We start from the raw sequence: 26,401 nt of genomic DNA, 5'->3' as shown, positions 1-26,401 counted from the left end.
CGTGCCAAAGCGCGTGGACAATCGATCTACAGGAACTGTCATCGGTAACAAGCTGGAGGGTTGCCGTCAGCTAGCGATGCTAGCCTGTGTGTCGATTGGGAATACCACCAACAGGCTTCTACTTCAGGTAATTCCGAAACTTTGATACTGCTATCGATCCAACAAATTGTACTAGGCTCCACACAAAATGATCATTATGTTACTAGCCGTTTTTGTAGCGTTATGGCTTGTTTGACTGCTATAGCGACAACGTTAGCTAGCCAACAACAGCAGCCATGCTAGGTTCCACGCTCTGTATGCATGGAGAAGACTTTTGAATACAAGTAATACATCTTATAACAACAAGTTTAACGACAACTATTAGTTTAAATGACTTGAAGTAATACAGCAGTGCTCTTCTAAAGTACCGTTACCTTTCAAGTCAAATACCAGCCCCGTGATTAGATTACTGAAGCCACCAGGACTGGAACATTGCAGAGGGGATATGCAATGTAACTCTGTGACAGAGATCTCAGCATGTTTTAAGATTTTAGATTAACCTCATGTAATACTGAAACGCCATTTTGACGTTAAAATGTATAGGCAAAATTTGAGTTTAATCGGGCCTGTAATATAGCAATAGCTCGAAGATGTAAGACCCAAGGAGCACAAGTAAACACGAACTAACTTGTTAATGTAGTTTCGGGCTCTCATTGCTGTTAGATCATTAATCTTTTGAGGCTAAATTTGTCTGAGAAACGGTGTTTAAATGGCACTAATCAGGGATTTTAAACAGTGTGTCTGGATGGAGAAAGAGAGGCGTTCCTCATCATTTTCAGATTCAAGCTACTCATGTGCAATTAATCTCTCTTTGTTTAGCTTTTACTTGCTGTCATCCCACTGCGCTGCTCTGCTCACTTATTATTCAGAAATAAATAAAATAGTGGATAGCAATGTAGCAAACACATTGATACAAATTCTGTGATGTTTACATATAACAACACTTTGTATAATAAATGCAATACACTGCGTCTTGATGTGCAGCGGGTACATAAGGCACTTGTCGTGATTTTGCCGTATGATTAATTTGTTTTTATCAGTCGATCATAATGTTAACAAACAGAGCATTGTCTCAATACCTTACAATTGCAGGATGTGTGTGAAATAAATTGTTTTGCAGACATCATTTCTACAGGCGATGGTGACGTAGTGACAAGCAAAGTCCACTTGCTCACGGGTTAATAAAACTATCTATGCTTATCAATTCAAATGAGCTCAACCGACATGTGTCATAGTAAATTCTCCCCGTTTGCATGTAGTTGATATGTCATATTTGTCATCGGTTTTTCTAGTTTTATTTCTTGTTGCAAAGAAGCATTGAGTAATGTTGTTGCTGATAGAAAACAGTTGAACTGCGCAGAGAGTTCAGCTTCAGTCGAAGCAGGAGCAAGGAGAGGGCAGAAAGCGGAGAGATCGGTGTCGGTTTTATTATGCTCAATTTGATCAGTAATTGCCAATCTAACCGGTCGGATCCATGGTGAAGAGAAAGAAGACGTCGCCTACTACCGAAGAGTACGAAAATGGGTAAAATTATGTTTGAAATTAACACTTTATTTAGAGGTCGAATGCACCGAGGGGTTTTCGTTGTCGTTTCTGCAGGGCGCTAAACTGAAAAGCGCTCGCATTTGAATTTAGTTGAAATTCAACCTAAAATATCGCCCATCAGAGCCGAAAGACACTCGGTAAAACACTGCCGTCAGTTACTGAACTGTTTTGGTTGTTGAATATAATTTATCTCAATACGTTAATTGCATATATTTGGTGTTGTTTTGTCGGGACTGGAGAGGGGATTTGAAACAAACAGCGGCGGCCATGTTGAGAGACAGTGAACGTCGTCTTTAGAAGTTAATTTTGCACACCGCTTTGCTCCTAATGTGACAAAATTTGCCTGAATGTGTTTTGGCAGCATGACACCGGGCTCCAGGGAGGGGATCGGTGTCGATGGGAGGAGGAATCCGTCCAGAAAGCCCGAAGGTTGCGACGAGGAGGAGAGCGGAGAGCAGGCGAGCGAGGAGCGCAGTACAAAGGGAGACGACGGAGTGGAAATTCTTAATCCATCAGCCACGGGTCTCAGCCCCGGTTCAGCTCCGGTCCTCCCCGCCTCTCCGCCGAACCGAACCGGGCTAGGATCGACCCAGCAGCCTCAGACCTCAGCGGAGCCCGCCCCTCCGTGTCACGACCAGCATCATTTTCTCCGATCAAGCGTTCGACCTCCGAGTAAACGGATCCGGAAGGATTCAATCGGCTCAACCATCAATGGACATGGCGGGGCAAAATCGAAAGGTACAGTAAGTGACCAATGTATAGCTGGGATTAGCGAGGGGGTCTACTCTCAGTTTTGACTGTGTCACTGTGTTTACAGTGTGTTCATCTGTGGTGGCTAAAGTGATGCTGGTTTTGTCGCCGTGTAGTCCCTCTGGGCCGCTGCCTGGGTTGTAATGTGGGTAGATTTTCTGGCTTCTCCAACCCCAGTTGCAACATCATCCTAATAACATTTGTTTGAAAAGGAGAAGAGTCACAAACCAGAAGTTGAATTTCAATTAGGATGTCATCTGATTATTGTTTAGTCACAATTCCTTGGAAAGTTGCCTTAACAGTTTAAAAACAGGGAGCTGTTCTAACTGTCATTATTAACTAAATGTAGGAGGAATAAATGGCAGTTCAGTCAGACTTCAGTATTTCTACATGGCAGTAAGAACAGGACAGAAAAGACACATTTTTAGAGAGTTACTTGCACTCAAATTGCTTGTTTGTTTTGTTGTTTTAGAGATTAGAAAAAAGAACAAACTGATTTTACTGCTCTCATCCAATAATTTCATCTATCGATCTAATTATCCAACCAAGTAAAAATTAGTGCTTTTGTCGATTAAGAATTGTTTTAATATTTCAAAATAGTACTTATGTTTATTTTATCCACACATGGCACAACAAAGGAACAATTAAAAATGCTTTAGTGGTGTGTCCTCATTTAAAGAAATTATCATTGAATCACCACATTATACATTGTTTATTCTAGTGGTTTACTAGTTTTCTTTTGCAAATTCAATCAATTGCAAATTGATGTTCCGTTCCTTAGGAATTTGCAGTGTGACTGATATCTGCTGAAGCCTACAGCAGCTGTCATTGGTGAATTGACATAGTAATACCGAGAGTCCAAGCAATGATCTAAGGCTAGAGATGAGTTAAGGCTCTCAGGCTTTACTGGATCGATTACTTATCCCAAGTAATGATAAACACTAACAGAAAAAGTGACTTGATCCAATTTATCTATGTTAATGAGATGTCTCCCCTCTGGTGTCGTCCTGTGTCTCCATATACTGCTAGTTTCACAAGAGGCATAGAGAGGTGGGGCAGTTGGGTGGGGCAGCAGCATTAATATCCAGTAGGTTTGAAACTTACAGGAACTCAGGTGGCTTCTGTTTTTTTGAGGGCCTGTCACTGAAACTTATTATACCTGTATCTTCTTTGCTGAAGGATTTTGTATTTACATACATAGCTTGAAATTATTCCAGATGTGTGTGTTTCACTGTGTTTTTGCCTGTGTATAATTTTGCTGCTCTGCAGTGACAGTGTGTCAGTTTTTTCTTTCTTTAAAAATTGCTTCATATGTGAATTGGACTTGCGTCTGACATAAGTAAATATGTACAGGATATTGGTGAATCAGCGTGCTCTGACAGCTACGATTGGTGGATTACTTTTGTAGTTGTTAGTGAAGAGAACATGATGGTCAATTAAATTTAGATTGCCCAGGTTTTGACCAGTTGACCAAGGAAGTCGTACTTATTTTGTTATGATGCTATCTTGATGTGCATCTGTTTTGAAGGAGACGCATCTAGGTTAGTGCCTATGAGCCACACATGCATTTGCATTTGAAAGTGAACACCCATTTTGGCTGAACATACAGTAGCCTTAACATAGCGCAGTGCTGCAACAGCAACTGCCTCAGTGTTTGTGTCAATGCCTCCTGGCATTGTGTTGTGTGCTGGGGTAAATTTGGCCATCGCAGCCCACCACGAGTTGGTTTTGGACCTGTGTACTGTAGACCTGGCTGTAGGGACTGATTGCTTTTCCTGCCTCCTTGCCAAACCTGAACCACAGAGGGGGGAGCTCTGCAGGTTGTGCGCTGTAATGGCAGTGGGTGGCTTTGTGTGCATGTATTTTCTGTATCCCAAACCACACACCTCAGACCTGCAATTGTATTTTCTTTTCCATGCTATACCAAACAACGAGGGCGGTCAACCAAAACATTTGGCTCAATGCTTACATTTTTTACTCTGATATTCAAGTCATGTTTTTCCTCTGGATGTTTCATTACTGATGGGTTTGTGGGCTCCTTGTCTCTGTGTAACACAGGCGCAGAGAACGGCTCTTCCTCCCAGGGGACAGTGGGACAGTCGGGGCCCATGGCTGGCTCCACAGGGGGAGTGTCCAAGGCCTCCAAGGGCCAAGGGTCTGCTGAGAAAGAGGAGCAGGCCGGTAACCAGAAAAGGGCCCGTCGGCAATGGGAGTCCTGGAGCGCAGAAGATAAAAACAGCTTCTTTGAGGGGCTCTATGAGGTAAAGTGTAGAACCAAACAGTCATTACTATGTAGTTTTACAGTAAATGCACACAACCTTATGTGTCACTCAAATTGTTGGCATTTATGTTGATGTTAAGCATCATATTACACTTAAAACCAACATAATTTCATATGTATCTTTTGACACATCATACTCTTGTCTAATGTTCTTGTGTCCAGCATGGGAAGGATTTTGAGGCTATCCAGAACAACATTGCGATGAAGTACAAGAAGAGAGGCAAGCCAGCCAACATGGTGAAGAACAAGGAGCAGGTCCGCCACTTCTACTACCGCACATGGCACAAGATCTCCAAACACATTGACTTTGCCAATGGTGAGCTGCCCTTTCTCTTTGTCACCCAAAAACAGATGGCACCTTCCAGAGTCTTACTGAGATCTTGTAAAATTCTTACAATATCATTTTGTCTCACTTATCCTGTTGTGTCCGTTGGCACAGTCACAAAACTTGACATGGCTGTTATATGTGTTCTGGGCTTGAAAGGGCTTTGGTTTGTAATATTCACTTGGTAAGTCATTATGGGAGGACAGTTTTGGTTTACTCCATACAAGGACAAGCCCTGGCTGTTCAAATCTAATCTATCACTTCAGATATCTTAATTTATTCATGCTGAATCAGGCCTGGCCTTGTTGATTTGTTTTCACCTTGTACCTTAGAACAGTCAGTGTCACCAGAATCAAAATAGTATCAATCAAGAAAATCTCTTTCTTTCTGTCTATATATTGCACTTAAATTTTTAAACACTTCTACACTAATGTTTACATAGCACCTTGTTGGGCAGGGAGACAGTCCAAAAACATATGTTAAAGAGTCTCATCAGATAAACTCGAGCCTCTTTCCCCTACAGAAAGCTCTCAATGTCACTGTGGTGTTATCTTAATGTAGCATACACATCCCTCCTGTGTTGCTTTTTTACGGCAGTGTTGTGACTTGTGCCTCCTCTCCTCCTCAGTGTACTCCCGGGTGCTGAAGAAATCCTCTCAAGAACTGTACGGCCTCATCTGCTATGCAGAGCTCCGCAAAAAAGTTGGAGGATGTAAGTCAAGGCCGTACACATTTATGAATGCACGCCTTTTTAAAGATGTTTTTGTGCGAGTGTTTTCGTGCTGTTAGATCAGGACACATGGGATGTGATTAAATGCTGCATGCTCCCAGTCATGGGGGACAACTGCTCCTGCGGGACGTTTTGTAAACGGCTTTCTGGCTGTGTGTTTTGTCTTTTGACAGTAATGGATGATAAGAACGTGGCAAAGCTGAACGAACTCATCCAGCAAGGGTAAGTAGTAAAATTGGTAAAATGCATAGCCCGCTGTTAAATAACACAAAGGGTCTTTGTAAGTGCACATGTGAGATTGTTAGTCTTTAGTTTTTGATCTTAAGTGTTATATTACATCTACAAGAACCCAGAGAAACTTTCACTTTCAGTATGAGAAACTAAACCAGTTTCAGTTCATGATAACATATGCCAATTACAAGGAAACTATCCTAAGTAGACCACTTGCATCACTGACTGATTCTGGAGGGAACTTTTGAAATGCTGTATAGTATTGTGTATGAAATAAGATAGTTTACAATATTACTTGCTGCGTGTCTGCTGAATTATATAATATTCTTGTTATTTTTTGTACTCCTTGTGCAGTTTTTCCAGCTAATTCTATGTCTATGTCAGTGTGAATTAATAGCATACTTGTCCCCTCTCTGCTGAAATGTGTAGCGTGATCCAGAAAAGTTATCCTTTAAAAACACTGAAAATTTCTCTTCTGCTCTGTCTGTTTGACCAGGGCCACCACGGTGCGCTCCAAAGGGAGGAACTTACGAATCAAAGCGCCCATGTGCCGCGCACTGAAGAAACTTTGTGACCCCGATGGTGAGGGCACACACACACACACACACACACACACACATGCACAGACACCTAACGCATACTATACGTACAAAGTAAACAAACGTCAGTGCTGAAAATACAAACCGTGGCGACGGATGAGGCGAGAGAGTTTGTGGGGGCGGGGTTTTTTTGGCACCAACAATGGCTGAGTGTGGGCTAGTGGCGTTTCCATGGTAACTCTGTGGGAGCAAAGTGAGGAGGAGGAGGAGGGAGATGATGGAGATGACTGGTCTGACCGGCTGTCATGGACCCCTCTGTTCAACATCATCCAGACTCAAAGAAATCGTTTCCTTTAATCAAGGATGGAAAACCAGAATCCCACTGCTTCCATCTGCCATCTCTCTCATGTAGTCATTCTTTATTTTCAATGCTCTATTAGTGCTTTTCAAAAAATCCTGGCAAACAGCCTTGCTCTGGTCTGTTCATTTCCTCCTCAGTACCACTGAATTTGGTTACAGTCTTTTCATTGCCTGCTGATCCAGTAAGCACAAAAGTTTGCAAGAGAGAATACTTAACTTACTGTTCATGTTGTGTTACTGTAGTTCTTGAGGTTTTGTATTTTGTTGTGCAGTTATGGTACGAACGCTGTCACGAAATCCCACTGACTAGATGCCTGCTCTTGCTCTTGTAAAAACACCTGACCTTGTCACAGAAAACAGCTTTGCTGTCGTCTCTCGCTCAGTCTCACTGTGTCTTTGTGTCCCCTGCAGGAGTCAGCGACGAGGAGGACCAGAAGCCGGTGCGTCTGCCCCTGAAGGTGGCAGTGGAGCTCCAGCCACGCAGTAATCACTCCTGGGCCCGCGTTCAGAGTCTAGCCCACAACCCTCGCCTCAGGTCAGCCTTACCCTTTAACTAATATCTGAGTGGAGTCGTGTCACTGTTGCCAGCAGGAGCCTGTTTTGATAACTCTCCGTTGGCGCCTTCGCAGTGCGCCGACATCTGACATTTAAGTCGGATACTTTGTGATGTAAGAAAAACTTGCAAACATCCACGTTTGCTGTTGTTTTCAGGATCAGGTCTCCAACAACAAAGCTCAGTAATGCTTTGCATTTATGCATCATCAAGCAGTTTTGAAAATGGGTTTACACATGAAAAAACAGTCTCAAAACTCTGCCCAGATCAATGACTTGAATCTATTTATATTGTCATATGTGAATGTTTAAGTCATTCATTTAGTGAGAGGAGCATAAAACCTAGATTACCCAGTCCACTGCTGCTCTGCAACATCTTACCACAACAGCTTGTAAATAAACGGCTATCGGCAAACTCTTTTTTTGTGTGTCTTTGTCAACCCAGGATGGTGGTGGAGCTCCACAGGAAAGTTTCCAGCCTCATTGAGTATCTGAAACAGAAGTGGGCGTACCAGGACCAGCGCATTGTATCCTTTAACACGTCATAGCAACTTTGTAAAGCTATATTGATCCCATTTCAGTTTAAGGAAGAAGGTTTGCAAAGAGTATGAGAGGTCGTCGTGTGACAGTGAAGCAGTGATGTTGTTGAAAGCAGCCTGTGGTGGGATAAATGGGTTTTTTACGTTGCTCTTTTATACATCCAGCTACTAATACCACATCACAGGATATGTTAGGGAACATATCTGTTTCAGCTGGTTCTGTTTGAGTCCTTGACACTGATGTTTCAGCTGAAGAGTCTCATGGAGAGAGAGGCTCTGGAGGGCAGCCAGTGCAGCACGGCATCACCGAGCAAATCCCAGCCAGACGAGCTTTTTCTCTTCCCCGCCGAGAGCAGCACCTTGACCACGCTGCCCGGTGTGGCACGTGTGGTTCACTCAAAGGCCTCCTGCACTGTACACTGGCTAGAGAGTGGCAAGAACCGGCCAAACGCCAAGGAATTGCCAGCCGCACAGATCCTGGGCATCCACACAGCTCCACCACCTCGGACTGGCACCAAATCTGGACGGGGAAGCACCACTGCTGCTGCTGCTGCTGCCGGTGCTTCAGTGACTGTATTGGGTGATATTCGTCGAACGGAGCCCCCTAACCCCGAACCTGTGCCGGACAGTTCTGCAAAGGTAGAGGAGAAGAGGCCTCTGTCTGTTCCTGTCCCTGCTTCCTCTCAGCAGACTGTGGCTCTCAGAGAAGAGGGAACTGGGCTGGGACCCTCTGAGGGGGGCAAGGCCTGTTCTGGCATGGAGGCCAGTGGCGGATTAGCGGCAATTAAAAGCACGGAGAAGTTGTGCAGCGGTGCAGAGAGCTCATCGGAGCAGTGCAAAGAGGAACAGAGCACCGGCGCCTCTTCCCCAGAGGCCAACCAGACTCCTCCACCTAAACCTCCGATGACTGGCTCAGAGGAGGGAGTGGCGCAGGGCTCTGCACCAGCAGCCAAGGAGCGGACCGTCGAGCACATCAGAGAGGAGGGCTGGAGTGGCCGCGACGCAGAGAATGTCACCCTGGCTGAGCTCTACCTGATGTTCGGCAAGCCTGGCAAGCTGCAGCTGGAGTACGAGTGGCGGCCCGTCGCGGCTCCCTCCGGCAACCAAGAAAACGGACAAGCCTCAGCACAGGCCAAACCCAACAGGACACACCGTGTTTTGCGCTGCCTGCTGCAAGCTGGTCGCCACTGAGGTCAATCCTAAACCTTTGGTAAGGATTACATTTGTTGTGCAGGTCGCCCGATGCTCTTTTTTCATATGTTTTCAAAACAACGAAATGTTTGAATGTCATGATTTTTTGCACAAACATCTTGAATACATGTGCTCTAGTGGCATGAATGAAGAATGCAACTTTAAACAGATACTGTTTTAATTGCATCTTCATATGTCACAAAGTGTATTCCTGTGTATTCACAAAATTGCACCGCTAAGTACACTAATCCACAACAGATCCTCCATGGAGAGATAGCAGTTAGGTTGCTATAACATCAGCTGGTTTTTAGGACTGGGAATGGGCTGTAAACTGTGCTCTTTGTGCCACCTTTAAACTGTAGTAAAAAGCATTATTTAGAGCAGATGGTGTTATTGATGTGTCCTCTCCTCCAGGCTCCAGAGCTGTGCTCCACAGCCACATCGCCGCTAAAGACCCATCAGGAGGAGCAAAGCCAGGCCCTCACACCTCCAGGAAAGGGGCCCATGGCAGGTGTCCGCAGCCCCAACTGTGGTCGGCAGCAGGCCTCTGTCCGAGGGGCTAGGTTACACTTGGCAAATGCTGGAGCCTCAGGTATTTGTGGGTCTCTCCTCCAAACTCTAAAGCTGCTACTACAGGCACTAAATATGCATCCACGTTCAGTGTAGCTGATTCTCTGAAAAGACTGAAGCTGTAGACTTGAGGGCAATAGTTTCTTGTTTTTTTTAACTAAATTTTATTTGTTAAAGACTGGTTGAGGTGTGTATAAGATGAATCTTTTGTCATACCTGCTTTGTTGGGTTTGTGCTGATGGTGCTGTAGTTGTTTGTTTTATGATTTAATCATGAAGTGCAGATCCTTCCTGCTTCACAGAACATTGTTTGGTTATTTACTCTGTGTACCACATTCTCCTGGATTCTGTTCAGCAGCTTTATACATTATTCTCAAACAATTTCCCTCCTCACATAACATATCTTACTTGCTTCTCCCCTCTTCAGGTGGACGCAACCTCCCCCGCTCTCTGCTCGGGCCCACAGCGGGCAGCGACTCGGAGGGCGGTGTGTTCGCGGTACCCACCACGCTGCCCCCCAACAGCTCACGGCACAACAGAATGTTCTCCCCCAACAAGGAAGCCGAGCTAGCCTTCAGGCAGCAGCTGGACTCGATCAGTGTAAGACAGAGCAAGGCATTATTATTAAACCAGTTTATTGTCCACGTGAATATGCACAAATATTATTGTTATATGATATACTAAGATGCATTTTTTCCCCTCGTAGATGCAGTCAGATCTTTTCCTTTCTAGACAGAGAAAACCTCGGAACAGGCAACTACGGAAACCACTTGTAGTTCAGGTAAGAGAAGAACAGAGCAGTGTTTTACCGAGTTTGTCTTTTAATGTCTTAATTGTGCATCTCTTACACGTTGCTGGGTCATGATGGGCTTGTTGCTTCTGTCTCCACAGCGAACATTGCTGCCTCGAACTACAGGAGACACTCCTCAGCATGTCTGCTCCTTCTCCATCCTCTCCAACTCCTCTGCCACAGGTACACCTCAGACATCCTACTGTATAACCTACTGTGTTGTCAGGAGAGGATGGAAATGTTAAGTGCTGAGGGAGACTTTTGTTCTTGAACGTAGACATGTGAATAGGCGTATTTATGTGTTTACGTTGCTAGTACGCTCTTTGTACATAATTAAAAATAATTTCTCTCCTTCAGCAAGAGTTCTGCTAATCTCTCATTCTCTCACTTCCTGTTTCTTCCCTCAGGAACTGGATCCTTCCGGCCGATCCATACCCGCCTGGCTCCTTCTCCCCGCCCCCTCGTTTCCAAAGTTACCCCTGCAGCACCCAGCTCAGCTGCGGCCAGCCAGCTCTCCAGTATGGACCGCTTTTTCTATTTTATTTTTTACATTTCATTTCAACTCTGTTTAAATCTAGATAAAGCATAATTTATGCTGCACTACTGAAGTTTTCAGTTTGAGTATCAGTTTTACTTTCTCTTGTTATTTTTTTATCCTGTAGTCATAGTAACTAAACAGTAGCACAGAGAGATAAGCTTCTTCCTTCTTTGGAAATTCTCCTTTAATTGGATTTTAACACAGCTCCATCACCAAATGGACTCAACAGACTGGGAAAACTACATGTACAACAACATAAATCCACTTAGAGTTCATCTCTTTATTAGAAGACCTGTCTCCATTACAGATCGGATTATTTATTGTCTTTACAGTCTGTTCTCCATCCCCTGGTTAACGGCTTCTAACTGTTTTCTGGTTTCTCTGGATTTTTATCCAAAACTGAGCCCTAGTTTCAAAATATATGAAAAATGATTGGCTTCTTTACTCCCACATGATCTCCAACAGTCAATATGGTTTTGAACAAGCACTCCTTTGTGTAGGAGTAAATGGACAAAAAGAACATTCTTCCTGTTAAATTCTCTGAAAGGACGAGCTTCTTGTTTTTTTTTCTTCACCCCAGCTTTCAATTTTTAAATTTAAATTGTTGAGTTTAATTGCTGACATGTTAAATCACATGCACATGCTGTTACTACTTATCAGGTTTGTGCAGATGTGACAAATCCTTTGTGTTTCTAAACTGTTTCTACTCTCTCAGGTGCCATTGACCTGGCAGCCAAGTCTGCAGGCATCATCCCTGGCAGTCCCTGTCGGGAGCTGGATTCTCCCACTGTTGATAACGGCGCTCTGCTCGCCACCACACCCATTGCTGATGCTGAACCAGACTCCTCAACTCCTCCAGCAAAATGTCCCAGAGGTCAGGATCTCTCTCGCACACACACACACACCACACACACACACACACACACACACACACACACACACAAAATGATACAAAGAGCTTTGCCTCATCTGGTGTCAAAACACAGCACTTTAATGTGGTGTAATTTTCTCTTCCTTAATGTGTTATAATTGATACTCAAGTAATTTACCTTTATCAAAATATTTTTTTTTTTTCCACAGAACGGTTTGCCTCCACCGTCTCCTGGAGTGACCGGTGGTGGAGACTCGCTCCTCTCTCCACCCAGTGTGGCCTCGCTCCTGGACATCTCTCTGCCTGGCCCCCCTGAGGAGGCTCTAGCTCCCTGGAGAACCTCAAACACACATCAGTGACTCCATCATCGAGCTCGCCATCAACTCTGCCCACTATGGTGCGTTCATGTTTCATACCTACATGGGAGATAGTTACATAGTGTATATTTATGTCTGTAAAACTGACAAATTGCTTAAAAGAAAACTTGACAAACAAGACAGGAGACGGACAGTACATTAAACTGGGGTGATACGACTGGTGCAGATTCTTTACTGAAGTGTAAAGTGACGACAGGTAAAAAAAAAAAAGGGACAGGGTTTGGTTTTCTGTTCTCATGAGAGGTTTGAAAGTATGTGAAGTATTCTGTGGAAGACAAAATATGTTCACATGCAACCACACAAGCTTCTGAATTGTCAGGCTTATTGAACTTGGTGTATTTGTGTAAGCTAATGGCAGTTTGTCCCTCCTGGTGCAGTTGAGGAGGCAGCTCTCTCTCCGGCCAAGCTGAGCAACAGCGACGGCTCCAAACTGTTGGCCTCGTCTCCCTCAGTCAGCCCGTCCCGAGGCTGGATCCCGTCGCCCAGCCACGACCCCCAGTGGTACCCCAGCGACTCATCGGACTCCACACTGGGGTGCCTTCTTTGTAAGTTGTCTTTTTTTCCCCTCAATTAAACAAACACAGATACTATTACAGATCTAAAATCAGCTTATTGAGATATGATTGATTTTGCTGGGCATTTAATATTCTGATGTTGTTGGACAGTCAGATCTTTGTCAAATGAACTGTAAAACATAGTAGCTTGAAATAGATGTCAGACAAACTGATAAAGGCACTAATAAAGTAACATTTTATGTTGGCTGAACCTTCACAAAGAACTCTTTGTCCCTTCAAACATTCATTCTTATTAATAGACTGATGTTATATTAAGACAGATTTGTTTCAACTCTTCATGTGAGCTGTCCCCTCTGTTCACGTTCTCTCTGTTTCTCTCCTTCCAGCCAGCATGGTCTCTCCTGATAAGGGCAGGCGGACCACCCTAACCCCTTCTGGCCCCTCCAGTGGCACAGCTTTGCTTGGTCCTAGCCTCCTGGACTGCAACTCCCATGACTCCTTTCAGTCCCGTGGCCTTCCCGATGTGGCAGAGGTAAGCGGAGAAAATGTTTGTTTTTTTCTCTTTTATCAAAATTATTATCTTATTTTCAGGAACACACTTCCTTTGAAATGGGTCATTCTCCCACTGGCACAAAATCCACAGGATAAAATACAATTTTATGCTTTGTTTGGTGCTTTCACACCTGTGGTTCAGCTTATTTACTCTGGACTAAGGCAAAAAAAAAAAAAGTTTTGCTGCCTTTTAGCTCTGGTTTGTTTTGTGGTCATGCTGATTTGTTACAAATGAACCATGAGATGTGACTGACAGGGACCTTACTGATTGGACAAATTGAGTGACTGTGTGGACCCAAGAGGAGAACATCAGCTCATTAATGCATTTATTTATATTCTATCTGTGTGTTCTCACAAAGAAAGAACTGATTGTGAGCGCTCAATGATACAAACCTTAAATTCCAGAGGTCGCTGCACAAATATGTTTTTATCTGTGGCTGTTGCACATCGAAAGCTCTTTGGTTGTGTTTGCAGATGGACTCTCAGCTTGCTTGTATGATGAGCGAGAGCAGCGTGGACTACATCGCTCGCTTCAACGACCTGGCTCAGGAGCTGGCTGTGACCGAGCCCTCCATCCCGCCGCCCTGAAGAAGGGAGGACACGGCCTCCGCCGATCCACGGCCATCTGGAGGCCACGAATCGCTGAGTGACCGGAAGGAGGGAGGTTTCTCTTCCGTGTCTTGACTGTTGGCGCGGTGTCGCTTCCACACTGAAGAAAGGACAGTCATGGAGAAGGACCAGCCCCTAAAAGCCATCCCTGCCCTGTTTGTAAAAGTGCAATAATGACAGTGAACCTTGACCATTGTTCAAAACGCGTTGGTTTCACTGAACTATTCTTTAAGGTGAAATGCCCTTTAAAAACAAACACTTTAGAAAAACAAATGCGTTTACAAAACACAACCTCATGTACAGGAAAATACTATGCCATATCTGAACAAAATATTTTCACTGATCTTTTATGTCTCTTCCTGCTCTTGAGTGACGGTCTGTGTGTGTGTGTGTGTGCGTGTGTGTCTGTCTGTCTTCTGCTCTCTCAGATTGACCCCCAAAATGTGTAAATCCTCCGAAATGTGCAGTTCAGATCCCAGCTGGTGGCAAACAGCTGCTGGAATTTTGAACGTAATGGCAGTGAGACACAGACTGAATGTGGCAAGATACTTCCTCAGTTGTTACAGTGGCCTCGGTTGCAAAAGTGGAGCACAACACAGTAGGGCAGGTAGAAGTTAAAAAAAAAAAAAAATTTTTAATCCTTTGCTCCTGCCCTCCATTTCATGTGCTCTTCATCTCAATCAGTTCAGGTTTTTATTGGTTGAATTTTAGGAACATAGCCTGCCATGTGTGTTTGGAATCAGGTTCTTAATTTCTTTACAGCCACATGCAAAATGGCAGCTTTTGTTGGTTTACCACATTTGGTAGTCTCTCTACAGATGTGGTTATCTGCAGCTCCTACCCTTGAATTTTGTGCTGGAGTCACATCAGAGTTCAGAGTCCATCGCCAGTTGCTTTATGAACTTTTCATCACTTTTAATGTATGTTGAGATAATTATACAGATTGAAATGGCCTCTAGGTTGGTTTGTTGTTGCTTAAACAGGTCACAAAGAAATATCATTCTTATATACTTATTTATCTATCAGTTGCTGTTTCTCAGTTTTGTATGTTAATGGTATACCCAAGCATTTCTAATCGTCACAATGACCGGGAGTCTTTTGACTCAACTACAGAGAAAATTAAGAGCATGTTTGCCCATAATGTGACCAAGTACGTCTTCATTTTAAATTCAAAATGTCTTGGGGTACCTATATACGTTCCCGGTAGTGTTACGCTCCGGTGTAACTCCACATGAGCGAGCAGTAAGAAGTATGTAATAAAATCAAACACTAAAGCCATAGTTGACACTCCACTTATTTAAAGTTTTTTTTGTTTGTTTTTTAAGTCTTGCATTCTTTAATCACTAGTAATTGGTTGTGTTTAAAACATTAACTGCCCATTGATGAGTACTGATACTGAACACTATGGCTAATGTCAACATGATTGGCTTCTGAACATGTTCACCGTCTCTCTAACCTCAGCTCACTCTGTATGTGATGACGTTAAAGGTAAATAGACGCTTCTCTCACGTCCAGGCTCATTGCATTCAGATGTTCTCCCAATTTCAATTTACCAGCATCATCAATATGCAGTATTGTAAACATCTTGACATGTTTGACTTCATCTCCATGAGTGTAAATCGTAGGAGAGCTCTTGTTGTCATTCCACAAATGGGATTTAAAATGTTGGTCTCCTTCAAGCACCTTGGGGGCTTTGACTCTACAATGTAAAAGCTCTTGTGATGTTTATTCATTTGTGAAATGCATCTGAAAAGACTTCATCTTCTCACACTAGAAAAGAAATAATGAAGATGATTCTTAATAAGGAATAAACAGCAGGTTTTGTCTTTGAATCTGGCATGTGTTTTTGTTTTTTTTTTTCTGTTGAAGGATTTATTTGTAAATGGCAGTTCCAGTATTCACTGCGCTTTTGTAACATAATGTAAATTGTTATTTGGACTATTTATTGTTAACATTTCAGAAAGTGTTTTCTGTTTAACTTAATATTAAGATGACATCTAAAAAGGAAAAAACCTGTTGTTTAAATTTTTCAGTTTGTAAAAGGTGTTTTTATTCTGTGTATAAAGATAGTTATAAAATCAGCTCATTGTTTCTGTATTCTTTGCGTGTACTTTGTGGTAAAAGCAGTTCAAATATTAACATTTACACAGGTACTATGTGGCTTTTGGGTTATTACCAACAGTTAACGGTTTGTCTTCAGAGAGAGTGGAGTAGTTTGAACCCCTGACTGACTATTACATTAACTCATTTAAGAAATATATACGACAAAATAAATAGAACTGCGGTGTGATGTTGCTCGTCTGCACGCAAATAAAGTGATAAAACACTAGCTGAGAACTGCAAGCAGGAAATCAAACTGACCACTAAGAATAACTTGGCTCTGCCATTCTTTTTTCTGGACAGATAAGCACATTTCCTTCCTTTATGTGCATTAAAATCACTCTGTTTTTCTAATCATTTTCATAGGGAGTATGCCATATGGCACAGATGACCCAGAAACAACATGCCAGGTGTTGTACCACATCTGTAAGAAAGACACAAGATCGTTGAAAACGTGTCTTTCTAGCTACAGTATGTTTTACAGTAGACTAACTGCAAAAACTGCTGTTTCGGTTGATCCTCTGCCAAAAAAAGTAAACAGGATACCTTCATCATATCCTGCCTTTTAGTTAGGTTGTTCTCATATATTTGTTTATACAGCTGGCATCAGAAGGCTAGAGGTACAATGATGGTGTTAAATTAAATCCCATCTGTCTCTTTTTCAGTCATTAAAATGCGGGCCTTTAAGGATGATTTTCATGAAGGAGGCAACAGAAGATTGTGAAATAGTAGCAGTTTCCCAATCTGACAGAAAATGTCTTCCAGACCTGACAGACAACACCATCTACTGTAAATTACAAACTTAACATCAGCGCTTTAATAGATCCCTGGTCATGTAAAGGAGGCAATTTAAAAAACAGCATCACATAATCACAACATCTTCACAGGAGAGCTTTGACTCTTCTAAGTCCAGTTTTAAGCAGTGATTCTGAGGTCAACCAAAACAATAAGAGAAAAAGACTCACCATAGATCCTGTTACAACATACAGGGTTTTGGTTTCTCTCAGATGCTCTACTGGTTAAACTGCAAACACTGTCACTGAAGAGCTGTCATGTCCTGTTTAGCCTCCATGTGGAGCAGTCAGTTTCACGTCTTGATCCACGTGCCGGTCACCACCTCATTGCTCCGTCAGCCCCTCATTCATCTTTTGGTTTCTTCTCCTTGCGAGCACGGGATGACATGAGTTTGAAGAAGAGTGCGGGCCACAGTGTGCGCAGGTAGATGGCCACGGTGGGCAGAGGTCCTGCCAGAACGACGTCTTTGCTCCTCTGACGGACAGCCCTCAGAACCGCCTGAGCCACGTCCTGGGGATCCCAACCCATGGCTGTGGTTTTATCTAAAACTGAAAGCAGCGTCGCACAAACAAGAAAATGATGCATCAATGACACCTGGGAGTTAAAAAGAAAAATGTTCAGTCACTGGGATGATGTTCCCTCTTTGTCTTATCTTGTCATTTTATTTTGTCGGTTTTATTCCATATAAGCTTACTTTCATCATCTATTTAACTGTATTCTTATTTTAATTCAACTGATATTGTCGTCTTTACAGTAAACAGTTCCAAACTTCTTTTCATTGCCTCACCTCCATACTTAGAGCCGTCCCCTGTGACGGCGTTTAGAGACAGGTTGGTTCGGATGTATCCGGGACTGATCACAGTCACTGGAATCCCGTAGCGCTCGATCTCTGCCCGTAAGCAGTCGAAGTAGGCCTGGGTGGCGTGCTTAGAGGCTGCATCTGGCCACAGTGTGGAAAAACCAGAGTACCGCTTAATGTCCCATCAACCTGACAGACTGATAAAAACCCCTTGTATATTTGTCTATTGTAAGTGAATGAGTACAGGAAACTTACAAGCTGATCTGTAAGGAATGGCTATCTTGCCCTGGACGCTGCTAATGACCACGATGTGGCCGCTGCGCCGGCGAACCATGGAGGGCAGGAGAGCTGTGAAGGGAGGAGAGAGGAATGAGTGAGTGGAGATAAAGGTTGAAATCCCCTTTAAACTTCCTTTCCTAGGCAATCTGAAAATGTCCCTTCCTTATCAGTGTAACAAAAGCAAACAGATACATGACCTGAGAACTGTGACACTGTCACACTTTATCCAAGACTGCTCAAATCTGGCAACCAGAAGCTATAAAGCCTCAACACCAGGATGCACTCTTCACTAACCCTGAGTAAGAGCGATGGGGCCAAAGTAATTTGTTTCCATAACATCCCGTTGAACCGAAAGATGGGTATCCAGTATGTTGCCACGGTAACTGATCCCGGCATTGTTGATGAGGACGTCCGCTTGGCCGTAACATTTCAGGATCTCCTCCGCAGCTCTGTCCACCGTGTCTGTGTCAGCCAGGTCGAAGATGACGGTGCTGGGAGTGTACGTCTGGTGGGAGAACAGTACAGAACAGTTTACTGCTCAAGCTGCTTCGACCTGAGAAAAAAAACAGTCTCTCTTTTCATGGAGATTAGAGGCAAGTTTTAAGAAAAGGAGGAGGTATAATAGTGATGGTGATACTGCAGACCTGTACCAAATGTAACCATATTTTTATATCAGAGCTACTTTTTTTTAGTTAAGAAAGATCCTCTCCATTTACTAAAAATATTAATTTGACAAGAAAATGATTAACGATAGAAGTTACAATCATAAAGTGGTATTAGAGGTGGCTTAAACGTCTCAGAAAATGGTCTTTGGTTGTGCACACTAAGGCTGCAGTTAATTGTTAATTTTACTGTCAATTAATCTGCTGATTATTTTGCCAATGAAATCAATAAGTATGTAGCTTCAGAAAACAGATAGACAGTGAAAATCTTCTTAGAGCTGGCATCATCAAATGCCTCCCTCTGTCCAACAGTCCAAATTCAGTTTACTAATAATATATGATTGATATAAGCAGTAGCAAGCGCTCACATTTAAGAAGCTGGAAACTGTTTTTGGCAATTTTACTTGAGAAGTTACATAAACTGGGTGAACTGTGGCCGGGGATCTTTGCTACATCTCTCCTTTATTTCATGTTGTCTCTTCTACTCTCTGTAATAAAGGTCTGAAATGTCTAAAACAAAAAAATCTGTCCATCGTTCAGCTCTAGAGTACACACCTGCCTCTGTGTGCCGGCTGAACTTGCTGTAAGCTCTTGGACCACCTGCTGCAGACGGGCTGCATCTCGACCACACAGCACAAGCCGTGCACCTGCGGCATGGAAGACCCGCGCACACTCTGCAACACAGAGAACACACCTATTGTTTGTGCTGAATTACCTCACTACTACCCAAATGAAATGAGCTGAAGTGAGAAAGAAATGAGCAGAGGGCCGACCTTTCCCCAGGCCAGAGCTGGCCCCTGTGATGACCACCACAGCATCCTGCACACCAGCTCCCGGTCTGAGGCGGGCAAGTATCCGGTACAACAGTAAGACCCCCACGCTTGCTAACACCAGCGGCAGCATTCCTCCTCCCATGACACGCTCCATGGCTCACAATCCCCCTCCCTGATCCACACAAACAGTACCTGCAGGCAGAAGCTCAAAAAATTTACTCAGGACGTTTTTCCCAACTGTTGATTTGCAGTATTACAATATTCAAATCCACTGCTCTTGAACAGAACAAAGGTCTGTTTAAGACAGAGAACATTCACCCAATATATCTGACTGTGGTAACCTGTAGTTGACAAACTTTAAGAACTCCCTATATTTGGATAGAAAATGAATAAAATCACTTAAAGTGGCTTTCAACAGGCCACAGTGTGACCTTCACACATGTGCTCTGTAAGCTCTCTTGCTCCCACTGCCAAAAGGATTGTGGATGTTGAAGTTAAGCCCCTTCCACTTGTCCTTCTTTCCAAAGCACAACACAAACAACCAGCATAGCAACAGTGACAACTACTACCATATAATGAGGGCACACACATACACACTCACATTCAGATAAAATTACTATATTTAGCAAGGTACCAGAAATTTCCTCTGAAGGAGAAAACTCAATATAAAACATACTCAGGAATACACAGGAAATAACAAGACAATTGGTCAGTTTAAAGTGACTGTCAGACTGTGTGCATGCTGTTCTTCTTCACTGTGTTTTACAGTGTCCCTCTGTATCCTCCTCTTGCAGCTGTATACTGAGCTGTACACAGTCCTAACTGAGAACGATAATTCAAGCATCTGACAGAACATGAACTTGACACCACAGTTTTTCCAGATTAGATCATCTGATTTGTCTTTATTTTGCAGCCATTTGCTGCATAAATCTGCATATTTATGAGGAGAGGGTAATCACTGGAGCTACTGAGACTGACCTCCTGTCATGTGTTATTGGAAATCATGCTGAAAATAAACACATTTACTAGCTAAAGGCTTAAACTGGCACATTCAATGACGCATATCACTGTTGAGTTAATGAAAATGTGTACTTTAACCTGCCACTAGAGCACACAATATGAAACATGTACACTAGATGTACCTCACATATAACAAGACACAATGAGTTCAGCCTTGGCTTGCCCTGCACAGACATGCTAATTGTGTCTTCTCTGAAGTGAATGGCTAGGGACGGTGATGCTAACGTTAGCTAGCTTCTACAGTGTGATAAAGCCCTAACGCACACACTAGTGCTCGTTTGAAGTTGAGGCTCACCTGAGTTGTTGTCTTGCTGTGTATAACAGCAGCGTGAGTCGGTGTCAGAGGAAGTTCCGGGGTTGTGAGAGAGGAAAGGACACCCAACGACCGTTTCTTGCAGGGCTACTGGTTTTTCACCGCTAGGAATTGTGGGAGTTGAAGTTTCGGTTAGCTAGTAGCTTCACAAACACAGACGAGCACGCTCATTTCTACTCTCTTTTAGATACAAATGACTTGCTGTTAAGTTGTCGGTGATTATTTATCCAGGCTGGATTTTGTATAAAGGAGCATTAGCAGCCAAATACACCTGAAGAACTTTATTTTTAACTTGAAACGAGGCAAGACTTTCCTTCTTACATCTGGTTTTGAAACCAGCTGGGAATGGCTGGCTGTTCCAAGGTTGACATTTTCATATTCACATAAGATGGCATAGGCATGGATATCTTTTTAAAAAATCAGTGTGTTAGTCATTTGCCCACCCTCCATCACTTTAATCAATCTGACTTAGGTGTATGGGTGAAAGAGATGATCTTATGTGTGATTCCTTAATCATGACGGTATAACAAAGTCTGGATAACATCAGGAGAGGGGGCTTTTACCATGGCTGCCAGAGAAATACTGACATATCATGTAGCCAATTTCATAAACCATATTTTCTTAATGATGACTGGGGCATCCTTCAGCCACCATCCCAAGCAGTGATATCCTAAAAAGATTGATCACAGCCACTGTATCTAACAGCCAAACTCCTGTGGATCAGCAGAAGTGTCAGCAGCAGGTCAGCTGACAGATAATTAGCCTGCTCTGGCTACAAATCAGCAATCTAATGAGATTGTGTTAGATCATACCTCTACTTCAGTGTCCCTGACTCCCCATTTCAGTTCATCTCATCCCATGAAACATGTTTAAGGGTGAGCGGCAATAGCACTGGAAGGTTTAGCATGCTCTGTATACATAAAGATGTTTTATTTTAATCATTCCAAAGTGACTGAGCTAGATTTCATAACACTCCTGTGCCTGTGGTGTTCCAGGTCAAACACACAGCAAATCTGAATCCAGGCTGAGCTTGTGAAGTCTATGTGAACAAAGAGCATAGCAAAGTTTGCAAACTGAATCATACGCTGTACACAGTTAAGAAACATTTTATCTATTTCAGAACTACTGGGGTACAAAAAAAGCACCTTGTAAATCTGTGTCAACAGTTGAACATCTTCATGAACAACTGAGCCCTGCTACAGTCCTTTTAAACCAGCGTAAAATGTTGTTTCCCTTCTAATGTCAGAAACTGACAAAAATTGCGATGTAGTGACGGCAAGGCTTGGACATTTTTGTGATAAATTGCCACCAGTTGCAGCTGTCTGTTCACATAATATGTGAACACACTACTTACTGAAACACCACCAGTTTTCAAACCTTGAGGAAAGTTTACAATTTATTTCTGATACATTGTTTGATGGCCCTTTTAGGGGATTTACATGAAATTCTCTAGGAAACTTTTCATGGACAAATGCACCATAAAAGGTTTTAATTTGCTCATTTCCTGCAGGCAAAAAAAAAAGTGTTTGTGCAAAGTAAACAACCCTTATTGTGCTAACCCTAATGAGATTACTGTCACTCCGGGTATTCAGCTGATTCACATCTAAATTCCACTTTATTGATCAGTTGTTGCAAGTCTCTTGTTTTATCACAACTAATCCTTCGGTTCATCCATACATATTTTTGTTCATCTCCTAATTCGTATCTTCTTGTTCTGGAAACCAAAACTTTAAAACTGCTGATCGGGGCAGCAACTCAAAACAAGCACCACTGGATAAACAAAATCAAGAAAGTATGAATTTAGAATCTGCTGTGTCAGTTTTTATCTGTAGTTCCATCACGAGGGTTTGGCTTTATGTTAATGTAATATACATTATTAGAAGCTTGTGAAATGCGACTTTCCAAAAGTTAGTATTTCTTTCTCAAACAAGGACACTGAGTCACATCATCGTCACTTGCACTCTTACGAACAAGACACAATCTCAAAAAAGTCGCAGCTGTTTGCTCCTTTCTGGATATCGTGTAGAATCCATTTAATGAAAAAAAAAAAGTAAAATAAAATACAGAAAAGTGAGTTTGAAATATCCTAATGTTTAATGATAGGGTGATGTACTGATCAGCAAGAAAGGGGTACAGTAAAACTACGAGGGAAAAGGGGAAGGAGCTCGGTACTCAAAACATGTCTGTCCGTTTCAACTGCAATACAATTCAGTTCAGAGGAACTGCTGCCATACCCTTGTGCACTAGCTTGTTGGGTGTCAAGAATGCAGGTGGAGAGCACAGGGGAGGAGGCGCAAGGGTACTACAGAGATAAATGTGCTGTTGTTGTCACAGAGAAGTAAAGGAAAAGTAAGGGAAAAAACAATTCCTTCTAGTTTTAACTATATCCCTCTGATCAAAGTTCAAAATGGAAGCACCCATCACATGTGTGGAGCTAACTGCTGGGCCTGATCGTGACTTCCACTTTTCTTACATCTGGGGGTGGATAGGTTCTGTTTTTTTGTTTGTTTTTCTCCTTTTTCTGTTGGTTCTCAAACCCTCTTCAGAGTGCACTCATACAGCATAGAGTTCGTAGATCTTCTTGGCGCAATACGCCAGGGCAGCCAGTGCTATCGTATTATGGAGTCTCTTTCTGTGGACGTCATCCCTGCGTACCAATACCACGGGCGTCGAGGAGGTGAGTGTATGCAGGGGCAGCCGCGAGAGTTTTTGGCTGTCATATTCCACCTGGTACTTGCAGCAGGGGTCAAACTGCCATGAAATCCCGTAGAGGGCAGCGCAGGCCACGCTGAGGGCGCCAGCGGGCAACGCCACGTAGCGCGAGTATTCAACGGGCAGTGAAAGTGGCGTCAAGAGGCAAGCAGCACCTGACAACACGGCCGTCTTGTGCAGGCAGTTGCCCACTGTAATCCAACGGGCCGTCTCATCTCCGATGCGTGTGGGCTCAATGACAATGTATTTATACTGGGCCTCCAGTGCCTGCTCCAGCTCATACTCAAACTGGTCCTGCGCATTCTCCCCATTGTAGATCTCATGCACAATGTAGCAGTCTGTAGCCGCCATCACTCCCCTGTGCAGAAACAGAAAAACAGGCAGGGAACAGTGAGAGAAAGGACAGAGAGCAGAGTACCAGTAGACCAATTTGCCAAGATTTCTACACCAGCTTGGTTTTGAGGACACGTGAATTTTAACCAAGACAAACATTCTCAGCTTGTTATTTAATCTCAATTTTTCTCAGCTGAATTTCTAAGGATAACTACATCATGGCACACACACAATATAAATTATACATCTGGTTTTAGTGAAGGAATGAAAAAAATAACATGCTATACACAGGTGGGTGACACATTAAAGGAAAAATCCATAGGGCCATCCATAGGGCTCAATGAGTGGTTTGATGAGAATGAAAATGATGTGAATCATTTACTATGGCCTCGCAGTCACCAGATCTCAATCCAGTTGAACACCTATGGAAGATTTTGGACCGACATGTTAAGACAGCGCACCACCATCATCACTCCTGCAGAGCTCAAGCTCAGGCGCGCTGACACTGTTTTGGCAGCATGTGGTGTCCCAACAGCTTATTAAGTCACTTTAGTTTTTGCATTGTCACCTGTCTGTTTCCACAATCAATACCTTTTATCAGCATCTAGTTAAAATTATACTTTATTGATAGAAAGTTGATGTCTGTGACCTCCAGAGTAAATGGTGTGAGAGTGTGATTTGAAGATAATGAAGCCCATCTCAAATTGTTTTAATTCCCGGTCCCGTCTTTTTCAAATCCAATAATAATAATATTTTAACTTGAATTTGTCCTGCATTATATGTGACTTGACATTTGAAGATCCATTGTTCCAAATGTGTACACTGGGGTAATTTTGTTTCATATTCCTTTGTATCAGTCCCCAATTATAAAAAAAAAAGTAGAAATTACCAAAGTCCGTTATCCTAGCTTTACCAGCGACCTTTAACCTACATGGTGAAAAACATGAAATAACTAAAACACTGCAGCTGTGAATCAGTAACTAACATCTCCTTACTATTTTAGCTAGCCAAATACATTGCAACGACTAATTATTTGATAGTTGATTAATTGACTAATATTTTTGGTGGTTTTACGCTTCTATAAATGGTTATTTTCCCGCTTCCTTGTAACTGATTATTAAATATAACTATAACGAATGTGTGGACACTCTTGAGGCCTTCCAGTAGGTGTTTACAAGATAACAAACCAACCCTAACGACCAGATAGATAACAGGCTTATTCCGCTCAAAAGACAGAGCTACTAGCTAACTGGAAAATGAATAATTTTAAAAACTAATGAAAATCATGTATGTATCATCGGACAAAGAACACGATGTACCTGGGTGCCTCTTAGATAACATTAGCTGGCTCGCTTGCATGTTAGAAAGTTGGAGGACTGGCCAGCTAAGTTGAGAACCGATTTACTTTCAGCACAGGTCGACAAACACAGCGGACAACACTGTTAGCTTAGCCTGGACTGGGCAGCATGTGAGCCAAGGCATATCACACCAGCGCCTGCAACGACACACGGTTAAAACCAACTTTTCCCGCAGTTAATCGGCTGGTGTGAAATGAAAACATCACATGAGCTGCTAGTTTGTTTCCTTGCTAACGGTAGCTAGCTGTGCACGTTAGCCCGCTAACGTTAGCCAACCATGGGATAAAATTCCGACTTGTCGTGTTGGCATTTAACTTGAAATCCCAAACGATATGCACGGTCGTGAACTGGCGAATGATGAAATCGACAAAACAATGTATCTTGGTAAAACATTTTCGTTTAATGGCCAAGATGTGAAGTAACTGACCTCTCCCTGCTTACTGGGACACCGCGCCTCCTTCCCAGCGACGCCATGTTGGAGATACAACCGTGATTGCAGTTGACGTATGACGGCACCCAGCCTTCTGGGTAATGTAGTGTTACAATAGAGTCGGCGCATCATTTGGACTCGCATACGGACTACTGTTCCCATGATGCTATACAGGCGGAGTACCTGACTTTACGTATTTAGTAATAGTACATAGAAGTTTGAGAGGTCAGACCATATTCTAAATAAACCCCTCTAAATTAACGGAGGTATGTTTGATTAGAACAGAAAAAATAATCAAGTAACTTAACGTTAATGAAATAGTCATTTAGATATTTGAGTCGTTAATTGTGCAGTAGATTGCATGCACATTTAGATCGGTAGCAAAATATTGTATACAGTGTGTAAGATAATGTTCCTCTATCTCGTTTTGTCATGGAATTTGTGTTTTGTAGACTTCTGGGTACTCACCCATATTATGCGCTCGCGTGCTCTGTCTCTGTGTCCCCGTGCGCTAGTATGAGTCGCCTGTCCGCGTGCTGTAACCTGATGCGGTTTGGATGTAACAACTGTAATGGCTACGTTCAGGAATCTGAGATCAGTTGAAACCAAATGCTGCGCCAGTGGCAACAATTGTAGCAACTTAATGATGCGTACGTGACGTATTAAATACTAATCCAATCAATAAAGAATATCTTTAATGATGGTAAAAACCTGGTTTCTGGTCTGGACCTGCCATGAACCCCCTCAGGACCTCAAATATTTAACATTCCATCAAGAATCATTCCAGCTGATGTAGGCTATCTGGAGATATGAACATACTTACTTTTTGGTAGGTAAATTATCAATCAAGTCATGCGCTCTTTGATAATCTATCAATCAATTTACCAAATGATGAAAGTAGTTTTGGGCTAGAACCAAGTTTTT

At 42.8% G+C, this 26,401-nt stretch overlaps 3 protein-coding genes across 6 annotated transcripts; 1 reads left to right on the top strand and 2 right to left on the bottom strand.

The window, feature by feature from the left end:
- The first annotated feature begins 1,367 nt into the window (after positions 1-1,367).
- On the top strand, positions 1,368-15,984 carry cramp1 (cramped chromatin regulator homolog 1). The gene is given in 23 exon segments (XM_018672758.2): positions 1,368-1,563; positions 1,946-2,322; positions 4,393-4,595; positions 4,778-4,931; positions 5,569-5,652; positions 5,844-5,892; positions 6,398-6,483; positions 7,212-7,335; positions 7,798-7,879; positions 8,141-9,064; positions 9,066-9,101; positions 9,497-9,674; positions 10,079-10,251; positions 10,358-10,432; positions 10,543-10,624; positions 10,849-10,959; positions 11,695-11,825; positions 11,827-11,853; positions 12,060-12,179; positions 12,181-12,247; positions 12,605-12,772; positions 13,129-13,274; positions 13,769-15,984. Coding segments are annotated over 23 exon segments (3,561 nt in total). The 5' UTR covers positions 1,368-1,513; the 3' UTR covers positions 13,883-15,984.
- On the bottom strand, positions 13,607-20,746 carry dhrs7b (dehydrogenase/reductase (SDR family) member 7B). 2 transcript variants are annotated; one of them, XR_001960572.2, is made up of 8 exons: positions 20,627-20,746; positions 19,312-19,503; positions 19,094-19,212; positions 18,171-18,381; positions 17,853-17,945; positions 17,586-17,738; positions 16,969-17,346; positions 13,607-14,056 (listed from the first exon to the last, which is right to left on the bottom strand). XR_001960572.2 is itself a non-coding variant. In XM_018672759.2 (7 exons), exons 2-7 carry the CDS (start codon positions 19,463-19,465, stop codon positions 17,141-17,143), a joined length of 936 nt encoding a protein of 311 aa, XP_018528275.1. In that variant the 5' UTR covers positions 19,466-19,503; positions 20,627-20,746; the 3' UTR covers positions 15,747-17,140. The 2 variants fall into 2 exon arrangements, 1 of the variants encoding a protein (XP_018528275.1); XM_018672759.2 differs by lacking the exon at positions 13,607-14,056 and having other exon boundaries at positions 15,747-17,346.
- Positions 20,747-22,715: 1,969 nt separating this feature from the next.
- On the bottom strand, positions 22,716-26,087 carry tmem11 (transmembrane protein 11). Of its 3 annotated transcripts, none has more exons than XM_018672756.2 (2): positions 25,946-26,087; positions 22,716-23,714 (listed from the first exon to the last, which is right to left on the bottom strand). In XM_018672756.2, exon 2 carries the CDS (start codon positions 23,705-23,707, stop codon positions 23,198-23,200), a length of 510 nt encoding a protein of 169 aa, XP_018528272.1. In that variant the 5' UTR covers positions 23,708-23,714; positions 25,946-26,087; the 3' UTR covers positions 22,716-23,197. The 3 variants fall into 3 exon arrangements, with proteins under 3 accessions (XP_018528272.1, XP_018528271.1, XP_018528273.1); XM_018672755.2 differs by lacking the exon at positions 25,946-26,087 and adding an exon at positions 25,475-25,615; XM_018672757.2 differs by lacking the exon at positions 25,946-26,087 and adding an exon at positions 25,009-25,032.
- Between the last annotated feature and the right edge of the window lie 314 nt (positions 26,088-26,401).

Source organism: Lates calcarifer, linkage group LG11 (genome assembly GCF_001640805.2).
Source record: "Lates calcarifer isolate ASB-BC8 linkage group LG11, TLL_Latcal_v3, whole genome shotgun sequence".
In the NCBI taxonomy this organism is placed as follows: domain Eukaryota; kingdom Metazoa; phylum Chordata; class Actinopteri; family Centropomidae; genus Lates; species Lates calcarifer.
This window is presented reverse-complemented; position numbering and strand designations above follow the sequence as displayed.